The sequence below is a fragment of the Rhinoderma darwinii genome, chromosome 3, assembly GCF_050947455.1.
Source record: "Rhinoderma darwinii isolate aRhiDar2 chromosome 3, aRhiDar2.hap1, whole genome shotgun sequence".
NCBI classification, from domain to species: Eukaryota; Metazoa; Chordata; class Amphibia; order Anura; family Rhinodermatidae; genus Rhinoderma; species Rhinoderma darwinii.
In genome coordinates, this window is record NC_134689.1 from 7,389,861 (window position 1) to 7,401,279 (window position 11,419).

At 46.2% G+C, this 11,419-nt stretch overlaps 2 protein-coding genes across 2 annotated transcripts in view; both read right to left on the bottom strand.

The window, feature by feature from the left end:
* The window catches only part of LOC142748541 (uncharacterized), a 31,731-nt gene extending 29,417 nt beyond the window's left edge, over positions 1-2,314 (bottom strand). Inside the window, 1 exon segment of the mRNA XM_075855608.1 lies at positions 514-2,314. Within this exon segment, the coding sequence (XP_075711723.1) occupies positions 514-2,311 (1,798 nt within the window). The 5' untranslated portion in view covers positions 2,312-2,314.
* A 3,275-nt stretch (positions 2,315-5,589) lies between these two features.
* Positions 5,590-8,148, bottom strand: LOC142748641 (E3 ubiquitin/ISG15 ligase TRIM25-like). Its single transcript, XM_075855788.1, has one exon. It carries the CDS (start codon positions 8,089-8,091, stop codon positions 6,298-6,300), a length of 1,794 nt encoding a protein of 597 aa, XP_075711903.1. The 5' UTR covers positions 8,092-8,148; the 3' UTR covers positions 5,590-6,297.
* Positions 8,149-11,419: the final 3,271 nt, after the last annotated feature.

Consider the following 11,419-nt stretch of genomic DNA (forward strand, 5'->3'; position numbering starts at 1 on the left):
CTCAGTAACAAAGACAATGTGCCAAGAGATTCAAAAGAAGAGAACCTGTCCTGGATAATCTTACAGAACATGTCTACATAAATTTATAAGAGGAGGGAATGTTAGACAAGTTTTATTTTAAATTTATTGTTACTTCATGTAATAGATATTAAATGTGCATGCAGGGTTCTCAGAAAATGCTTTAGTTGACAAAGGGTTAAATATGTTATATTCTTAAGTGTATGAGGCGGTTGGACTTCTTAATAAAGATTGCAATCTCCAGAGGAAGTCCAACGTGGCCTAATCTCATTCTGAAGTGTAACATTTCATATGACAGGAAAGCCACAAACGGTTTTCAGTTGGTATATGTGTATATAAACCTATGCTTATGTAATGAAGGCAGACAACTGCTGATTTCGACTTGTCTCCTCATCGATGAGAATAAAACTCTTATTGGGATGAAAACTTGAATCATTATTGATAAGTATGGAAAATTCTTCTAACAGCAGATTTCTCCTTCGATGACGTTTCCTCACAGCTGCTCCCCCGATATCTTTATACAACCATTATATACAAATAATGCAGCATGAAGGGGCTCGGTGAAGGTGGCGGTGATGCTGTGCAAGTGCCTGATGGGGTCACACAGCTCATAAAAGGACAGTTGCCCGGCCTCATAATCCAGACATATCCTGAATCTATCTCTGGAGATCTGGTGAGGTAATGGGATCATTTTACCGTCATGTCTCACTGAATACTGATTATTATACCACTGCCCTCCACATAAACACCAGGACTTGTTATTATATCCAATGTATGACTGCTGCCCCCTCCTGTCTATACTGGAGTAACACATTCCCACCCTCCACCAATGTGATCCACTGATCTCCACATCCCAGTAATGTCGCCCTGAGGAAAATCTTCTGCTGGTTATCACCTGATCATTATCCTGGAATCTCTCCGCTGTTTCTGGACGATTCTCCTTTATATATGTCCTGGTTGCAGTTTTCAGGTCGTCTGATATAAGGATATTATTAGCAGCTGTGTTTACATCCAGTAATATGTCTGCAGGACCCTCACCATAGATCCCCCACTCTCCTGCAGCCGTTACCTTCCCCCCAATACTCCCAGTCCTGACTATTACATCATCACCCCCATATCCTGTACCTGATAAGGACAAAGCTTGTGGGTGACTGCGCTGAGACTGGACGCTGTTGGGGCGTGGCCTCATTTCTTTTGGTTTTGCGGGTGAGATGGTCTGCAGATACGTCATTATATCAGAGAAACCTGCGTGTAACTTCCCCGTAATTACATCCACATCTATATCATGTGTCTGATCATGTCCCCCCGTGTCCTCATCACCTCCCCCCTCCTCAGGATCACACAAGTTACCTGTGTCCTCATCCCCTCCCCCCTCCTCAGGACCATACAAGTCACCTGTGTCTGGTCCCTGTAGGACAGTCAGTGGATCAGTCATGTTACACAGCTCCTCAATGTCCCTCATCTTCCTGGACAGCTCGTCCTTCTCTATTTCCAGCTTCTGGATCACATCGGACAGTGACAGTGACTCCTGCTCTTCCTGCCTGGAGATCTCACTCCGGACCCTCCTCTCCAGGTCGTCCACCCGTCTCCTGATGTCTATAAACAGGGCGGTGACTTTCTCTTCTTCTCCCGCTGCTTTTTCTTGAGCTTTTCTCCTGCGCTCCTCCAGACTCTGGACTCTTTCCTCCGTCTTCTCTCTCTTTGTGCTCAGTTTCTGCAGAACATCTTTCAGTTTCTTCTTCTTCTTCTCAGCGGCCTCATCCAGCATCTCTACCTGATGACCCCGATGTTCTCCGGCCAAACTACAGGACACACAGATACAAGCAGCGTCCTCAATGCAGTAATATTCCAGGATCTTCTTATGGACGGGACATTTTCTGTTCTCCAGGGAAGTGCTGGGTTCAGTTAGGATGTGTTCTGCTGCCTTGCTGTGAACTCTGAGATGTTTATCGCACAGAGAAGCCTCACACATCAGACAGGATTTAACAGCAGGCACAGCAGAGTCCACACAGTAAGTGCAGTAGATCCCGGTGATCTCCTCCTGACGTGGCTGAGTACGCAGGAAATGTTCTGCTACATTATGTAGATTTATGTTCCTCTGCAGTGCAGGCCGCTCCTGAAACTCTGCTCTACATTCAGGACAGGAATAAACTCCAGACCCGTCCTGTGTATTCAGGACCTGATCAATACAGACCCGGCAGAAGTTGTGTCCACATCTCAGGGTTACAGGATCTGTAAAAATGCTCAGACAGATGGAGCAGAGCAGCTCGTCTCTCAGGTCAGCGGACGCCATGGCTTCAGGATTTATGAGAAAGGAAACTGAAAGTGTATTTTATAGGGCGTGTTCCAGCACATATGACAGGAGATCTCAGGCGCTGGACCCTCATAATAAACATAACATCAATAATAATAATAATGATAAATAAAGACAAGGGATAAATAAGGATTCGTTCACATCTTCTTCAAGGTCCCGTTCTGCCGTTCCGTCGGAGCTTCCTGTCAGAATGGGACCCTGACTGGAACAAACGGAAACCATAGGCTTCCGTTTGCATCACCATTGATTTCAATGGTAACTGATCCGGTGCCAATGGTTTACGGTTGTCTCCGTTGTGCAAGGGTTCTGTTGTTTTGACGGAAGCAATACTTGTAGGGAGAATAACCGCTCTCGGCGATGCAATGGAAGAGACACAACTTCTTTTGTTCAACTTCTTTACTGTAATGAACAGGTAACAGGAAATTCTCTTCTATGGAGCAGACAGGTATCCTGAGGTTGGGGACTTCGATCCCGCTGGAAATCCCCCAGGAGAGAGGTCGTGCCTGAACCCACGTTGCCAAGCTTGGCAGCGAGCATGCCGCTGTCAGTCACGGTGGGAGCTACCCACTACTGACAGCCTACCCTCGGGTAAGAGTCACACTCTCGGTCCCGGGGGTCGCTTCGTGGGAATCAGTGGACTACCTGTACCTACTGGCACCGCCACGGGTCCTTGCGGAGCTATCCGCTACCTTTCGTGACAAACCCTCTCTCTCCTCAGTCGGCACCTAGGACGCTACTGCACAGGTGAGGTTGACACTAATGTTTGCACAAAGTCCAGGTAATAGTCCAATAAAGTCCTGTCAACCCTACCGTTCCTTCTGTCTGCTCCTGATCCAACAATATTTGCCAATAACAGTTCAAAGCAATTATTACAGGATGTGATTACAGAAGTTATACACTCTGAAGTACACGCAGGGACACTGGCACGGTTAATGAGGTAGTGAGACTGTTCTTGGGCCTAGTTCAGGCTAAGTCATCTGTGGATTTCAGGACTAGTCTTCTATGCACACTGTGACCAGGATGAACGAGGGACGTCACTTCTCTTGGAGGGTACTGGTACTGTCTCTGGGGAGGGACCTAGGGTCCTCGTCAGGGAATTTACGGTCTGTGACCGATTCCTGTAGCGGATGCTGATTGCACAATCCGCTCCTGCTTCGGTCAGTCCTCTGCGGCTGCAACAACCTCTGCTTTTGGCACTGCTGCAGGGAGGCACGTCCACTCATACTGATCTCTGATGCTGCCACGATCCCTCCTCTGATGCTGCTCCAGAAGTACACTCGTCCAGCAGTCTCGTGCCCTGCTGTATCAGGCAGCCAAGCTGTGGGCCTCCCCCTTGGCGTTCGTCCGGGCACCGGTTCCCCTTGGTCTCTCTCCCTCCTGCACGTCACTCTCCTCCTTCCCTCCCCTTCTCACTTTCGCGCCCCTCTCCTGGAGTTCCGCCTGCTTCACTCCTCCCCCGCACTTCCAGTTTTTCTTCCTCCTCCGTCCACGTGTCGGCATCCCCTCCTCCAACCTCGCATCGCGGGACTTCGCCCTGCTTCACCGCCGGAGCGCATGCATCGTGGCTGTCGGCAGAGCGGCCGTTGCCATGACACCCAAGACGATTCTCTGCTCGGCAGCCGAACTCCCGAGCCACAGACTGGTCATGGTCCCTGTGTTGCCCCCCGGTACTACTGGTAAGTACACGACTTACATACTGTAGTTGACTATTTCAAGCTTGAAAATGCCTTCAATGGGAAGGTGAAACGTTGCCTATATGTTGGGTGAATAATAATTTTGGATTTTTATAACACTGGAGTGCTGCCTCTTTTTCTGGATTGTGTCTGTGCGTATTTGGGGTCTCACGTCAAGTTTCCCCTGAGGATAGCACCCATATTGCATGCTACGGTGCAGCTCCTACACTCTGTGGGTATCTGACTGTTATATACACTATTTATCTGACCAAAGTATCCAAAATATATCTGACTGCTGTATACACTATTTATCTGACCACAGTATCCAATATATATCTGACTGTATTTTCTGAGTGTCATGTTTATATTTATCCAGGAACGGATCCTAAAAAAAGGAAAGTCTAAAGAAACAACTCACATTTCTCTTTTTTGAATTTTCTCCTGATTTTTGCAGAAAGGAACAATTGGGGGAATTTATTGAAAGGTTTATCCCTTTTTAGTGGTGTTAAAAAGTTTCAAACTATGGCGCACATTCTATTTTTAACTGGTTTCCACCTTTAAAAAAGTGGGCATGGCTTCGTGGAAGGGGTGGGGCCACATGCAACCCAACAAATTTACTATGATTTACGCCAGAAATTGGCCTAAATGATAGCAAAGATCTTTGCCAGCTCGTAGCTGGCGTAGGTTTCACTTTTTGGTGCACGGACAGCACAAGCTGTGACTAATTTATAAAGAGAAGAGCGCCTCTTGATAAATTAGTTGCTTTTAACTCCTGTGGGCTTCAGATTATGACTGGCGTATTAAACACCAGTCTTAGTAAATCTTCCTTGCTAGGTTTAGAAAAAAAACAAAAAACAGAATAATGAACAAAAAATTAGCCAATGTCTCTTCACATAAACCTCAGATCCGACCTGATTCTATCTGTAAGACAACTGGCTGCAATAAAAGCCCTCCTCTATTGCTCTGTCTGCTAAATAAGACCAAGAATAATAAATCCAGCCCATTTCGTTTAACCCCGACCTGTCATCCATCTGCAGCCCAAAAAATGGGTCAGGAAAAAATCACCAATATTGTTCTCTGCAAAATATCTACTAAGCTGTTTCAGTAGCTGCTAAAAGTTCTGACAAACTCTGTGGGCAAATTTCTCTTTGGTCTATAATTCATTTTTAGGTTTACTGTTCCTTTAAAAAACAAAGGCCTTATACTGCACATAAATGAATATTTATTTGTTACAAATCACTATTTTTAAGAATATATTTATTCATTTCATGAATTCATTATAGTCTTTGTCTCTTCCCATAAACCTCCGCTCCGACCTGTCTCTAGCTGAAAACAAAACCAAGGATCTGGTATAAAGAATTGTCCGTGTACCTGACGCAAGCGGCTTTAGATAATTATTTTCTCCTCTATAAAAGTGCAGGCCATAGGGGAACTTTTCTAGAGTTTCAAGAAAAAAAAAGGACACATAGCTGTGAAAAAAATAACTTTCTACATTTCTGACACGGTTTCCAATCATTTCTGTATAAATTTACATTTATATTTACATTATTTCCTGCAAAATAAATGTCGGGTCTAAATAATCACTTCATTCTCATGTTCGCTTTACAAAAAAATCTGACTATAAAATAAGACATTTGAGGAAAAAACTGATATTTAATTGTTTTTTACCTACTTTTCATGAATTCCAACAAAAAACGGCAAAATAGTCAAAATAATTGATACGTGAAGGGGTGTAGTTTTCAATATGGGGTCACTTATGGGGGTTTCTATCATTCTGACACCTATGAGTCTTTGTAAACTTGGCGTGGTGCAGAAAAACACAATGTACTTCAAAATGTATAAAACTATTATTCAATTTGCAAGCCTCCTAAATTGCTCAAAAATTATATTTTTTTGTCAAAAGTGCTACCAAAATAGAGTAAAGAGATGGAAATATATATTTAACAGAAACATGTGTACAGTATGTATGTACATATGTGACATATAGCGGTTCAAAATAAGAGAAAAATAGAATTTTTACACAAATTGTATCGTTTACGTTTACCACTTAAATAAAGTACGACGTGTGATGATAAAACAATGTCACAATTACTTGGATAATGCAAAACTATTACGGAGTTGTTCTACGATCAAGACGGACACACCAGAGCTCCAAAATATGGCTTGGTCATTAAGGGGTTAATGAGGCCCCTCCCACTGCTGTATCCTATAGGTTGAATAATCCACCAATCATATTCCGCTCCCTGTGATGTCACCAGTCTCTGGGCAGATTTCTCCTTCGATGACGTTTCCTCACAGCTGCTCCCCCGATATCTTTATACAACCATTATATACAAATAATGCAGCATGAAGGGGCTCGGTGAAGGTGGTAGTGACGCTGTGTAAGTGTCTGATGGGGTCACACAGCTCATAAAATGACAGCTGCCCGGCCTCATAATCCAGACATATCCTGAATCTATCTCTTGAGATCTGGTGAGGTAATGGGATCATTTTACCGTCATATCTCACTGAATACTGATTATTATACCACAGCTCTCTACATAAACACCAGGACTTGTTATTATCTCCAATGTGTGACTGCTGCCCCCTCCTGTCTATACTGGGGTAACACATTCCCACACTCCACCAATGTGATCCACTGATCTCCACATCCCAGTAATGTCGCCCTGAGGAAAATCTCCTGCCGCTTATCACCTGATCATTATCCTGGAATCTCTCCGCTGTTTCTGGACGATTCTCCTTTATATTTGTCCTGGTTGCAGTTTTCCGGTCGTCTGATATAAGGATATTATTAGCAGCTGTGTTTACATCCAGTAATATGTCTGCAGGACCCTCCCCATAGATCACCCCCTCTCCGGCAGCCATTACCTTCCCCCCAACAGCCCCAGTCCTGACTATTACATCATCACCCCCATATCCTGTACCTGATAAAGACAAAACTTGTGGGTGACTGGGCGGAGACTGGACGCTGTGGGGGCGTGGCCTCATTTCTTTTGGTTTTGCGGGTGAGATGATCTGCAGATACGTCATTATATCAGAGAAACCAGCGTGTAACATCCCCGTAATTACATCCATATCTACATCATATGTCTGATCATGTCCCCCCGTGTCCTCATCCCCTCCCCCCTCCTCAGGACCATACAAGTCACCGGTGTCCTCATCCCCTCCCCCCTCCTCAGGACCATACAAGTCACCGGTGTCTGGTCCCTGTAGGACAGTCAGTGGATCAGTCATGTTACACAGTTCCTCAAGGTCCCTCATCTTCCTGGACAGCTCGTCCTTCTTTATTTCCAGCTTCTGGATAACATCGGACAGTGACGCCTGCTCTTCCTGCCTGGAGATCTCACTCCGGACCCTCTTCTCCAGGTCGTCCACTCGTCTTCTGATGTCTATAAACAGGGCAGTGACTTTCTCTTCTTCTCCCGCTGCTTTTTCTTGAGCTTTTCTCCTGCGCTCCTCCAGACTCTGGACTCTTTCCTCCATCTTCTCTCTCTTTGTGCTCAGCTTCTGCAGAACATCTTTCAGTTTCTTCTTCTTCTTCTCAGCGGCCTCATCCAGCATCTCTACCTGATGACCCCGATGTTCTCCGGCCAAACTACAGCACACACAGATACAAGCAGCGTCCTCAGTACAGTAATATTCCAGGATCTTCTTATGGACGGGACATTTTCTGTTCTCCAGGGAAGTGCTGGGTTCAGTTAGGACATGTTCTGCTGCCTTGCTGTGAACTCTCAGATGTTTATCGCACAGGGAAGCTTCACACATCAGACAGGATTTAACAGCAGGTACAGCAGAGTCCACACAGTAAGTGCAGCAGATCCCGGTGATCTCCTCCTGACGTGGCTGAGTTGACAGGACACGTTCTGCTACGTTATGTAGATTTATGTTCCTCTGCAGTGCAGGCCGCTCCTGAAACTCTGCTCGACATTCAGGACAGCAATAAACTCCAGACCCGTCCTGTGTATTCAGGACCTGATCAATACAGACCCGGCAGAAGTTGTGTCCACATCTCAGGGTTACAGGATCTGTAAAAATGCACAGACAGATGGAGCAGAGCAGCTCGTCTCTCAGTTCAGCGGATGCCATGGCTTCAGGATTTATGAGAAAGGAAACTGAAAGTGTATTTTATAGGGCGTGTTCCAGCACATATGACAGGAGATCACAGGCGCCGGACGCTCATAATAAACATATCACCTCTGTGCCTCCTAAAGAAATTTGCTAAGAGACTTTATTGCTGTTGAAAAATCGCTGCATAGAGAATTGCAACTAGCAAAACTGGGGTTAATCAGCCATCTTGGAAAACCCAGTGTTTAAGCAGCAGCAGTGTGATTTCAGAGACTTTGTGTGTGAAATTTACTGTGGCCCCTCCAGGGTGCATTACGAGACTGTTACATGAAGATATCACTGTTTGTATGAAGGAAAAAGTGTGGCATTAGAGACTGTATTTTTTGTCTGCTGCGTCACGACCGCATTTTGTTCCAGCCCACGAGGGGTTAACCAGTCGACAGTGTTACAGCGGGAAAGCGGAGACCAGAATAACCGCCAAGTAACCGCCCGCCCACTTCCTGGCGGGAAGAGCCAGAATCTGCCTAGCAGGAGTGAAACATCACGTGAACAGCGGAACCAAAGTTCCTACCTCTTGTTGTGCCGGGGACGGAAAACACCAGCCGCAACTACCGGAAGTCCCTGGGTGCCTCCATCTTGAAAGTTACCCAGACGGAGCCGCAATAGTCACCGCTGCTGATAAAGATAAATAATTTATTCCCACTTAGCCCTGCGAGAGTGGAAGTGTCCTACAGCCGCGGAAGTCACCGCGCCACAACCAGAGACCGCGGTGAGCAGATAAGAGTTAAAAAAAAAAATTCGCACAGCGTTGCTAAGGGCAACGAGCCACAAATATAGCAGAAATGTCTGACGACGGGGAAGAAGTTTCTCCCAGCAACAGTGGATTACCCCCAGCTGCCCAGGTGATGCCAATCACAATGCCCTACTACTTTGGAGCACCGTGGCTCCCCCGCTACCAGGGATAAAATCATTCACTGAAAGATTTCAGACAGAAGATGTTGTCCATGTTTCGCTTGTATCCTCTCTCCACAGAAGAAAAGGTTGAGATATTAACTGGACAGCTAGAGGTTGCAGCTTTGAGAGAAGTGAAATCCTGGCCCAGAACTGAGAGAAAGACAGTTAAACAAATTCTGGACCGTCTGCGTGCCATTTTTGAAGTGAGAACTGTGTCAGAAATCAAGATGAGGTTCTTTGGAAAAAAACAGCAGCCTAGTGAGTCATTGAGAGATTTTGCTTTATCCCTGAAGGAGGCGCTGCAAGCAATTATGCAGGTAGAACCCATGGAGGCTGCAGCTGCTGACAAGGCCTTAAGAGAGCAATTTGTGGAGGGAGCTGGATCTGAAGCCCTAAAAAGCCAGCTCAGAATGTTGGCCTCCCAGAATACAGGCTGTACTTTCCTGGACTTTAAAGAACTAGTCATAAGGATCCTGCGGACTGAAGCTGCATCGACTCCAACTAAAGTTTGTCCCTATTCAATAGAGACACCCCATGAGCTTCCCGCTGACTACCGAGTTACATTGGGAAGCCAAGCTGCCATTGCTCCTTCAGCCCCCAAGCCAGAGCCAGATTCAGTTGCTGAACTGAGAGAACAAGTTACTGTTTTGACCAAAAGCCTCACTAAAGTGTGTCAGAGCTTGGAAGATCTGAAGCAGCACCAAGAGAAAAGCCACCGGTACACCAGTAACAGGTTCCGTGATAGACCTGTTAGAAGAACGTTAACTTACCAGAATCTGGGTAGGCTCTCTATTGACAAGTTTGATGCTAAGGGAAGACCCATTTGCCGCAGGTGCCAAAGAGCTGGCCATGTTGAGAGAGAATGCCGTCAGTTAAACGACAAACCCCCCGAGGCAATGGACCGCCCCTCGGGAGGAAGGCCACCAGGTCCATCAACTCCAGAAAGCATACCCCGCTATGTTGGGCAGTGTCCAGTGATCTTCATCCACATAGAGGGAGTCCTGATTCCCGCCTTACTGGACACTGGCTCACAGGTCACCACGCTGCAAAGAGGGGGGTTTGAGAAACATTGGGACACTGATCAGCTGATACAACCTCCAGACCCGTGGCTGAAAGTCATAGCTGGTAATGGACAGTCAATACCACTACATGGTTACTGGGAACCTACAATCCAGGTGAGAGAGATGTAACTACCACAGCAAGGCGTGATTGTGATAGATCTGAAGGATGATGAATTTCTACCAATGGTGCTGGGTATGAACATACTCCACAACTGCTATGAAGAAATGCTAGATGCCCTACATTGTGCCCTTCCTACAGCTTCTACCTCTAAGAAATTTACGCTTCAGAACGCCATACGTCGGCTGACTGCTCAACAGAGATTCTGCAATGAAAAGGGTGAGATTTGCCGTGCTCGTATTATGGACAACCAAGCAGTGACTCTGCAGCCAGAGACAGAAACCATGGTGTGGTGCAGAGCTCGTTCAGGTTTACAAGGTAAAGACTATCAAGCTCTAGTGGAACCTCTTCCACTGGAAGAACACCCAACAGTACAGGCAGCTAGAAGCCTAGTGACCGATTCCAATGGGAGGGTACCCATCCGCCTCCTGAATCTTTGCGACCAAGCTGTGGAGCTGAAGAAGCATTACCCAATTGCCAAGCTGTCACAAATCTTTGTGGAAGTCATCTGGAGTCCAGAAACTGTTGTGTCCCAACATGCTAACCAGAGTCGTGTCACGCCTGGGAAGACAACAAAACCCTGGTGGACCGAGATCCACGTTGGCGATGCCAATACACAAGAAGAACAGATTGAAGGAGTCCTAACAGTAGCCCAAGATCACCAGCAATCTTTCAGTAAGCATTCCATGGACTTTGGAAAAGCTACCATCATACAGCATACCATTCCAACGGGTTCACATCCACCCATCAAGGAAAGGTACCGTCCTATTCCACCTGCTATGTACCAACAGGTGAAGAAAAAGCTTCGGGAGATGAAGGATGCTGATGTGATTCAAGAAAGTTACAGTCCATGGGCTGCAACCCTAGTCCTGGTGAAAAAGAAGGATGCTGAATTGATATCAGGTACTGTGTGGACAACCGGAAACTCAATAAGATCACCCACAAGGATGCGTATCCCTTGCCACGCATTGAAGAATCCTTGACTGCCTTGGGGTCTGCTGCCTATTTCTCTACTTTGGACTTGACCAGCGGGTATTGGCAAGTACCCATTGCCCCTGAAGACAAAGAAAAGACTGCTTTCACTACTCCTATGGGATTGTTCAAGTTCAATGACATGCCCTTTGGACTCTGCAATGCCCCAGGAACTTTCCAGAGACTGATGGAACGCTGCCTGGGTCATCAGAACTTTGAGACCATCCTCCTGTACTTAGACGAT

Bases quoted from the DNA above. Each gene is read 5' to 3' on its own strand.
- LOC142748641 (XM_075855788.1), bottom strand. From the start codon at position 8,091: ATGGCATCCGCTGAACTGAGAGACGAGCTGCTCTGCTCCATCTGTCTG.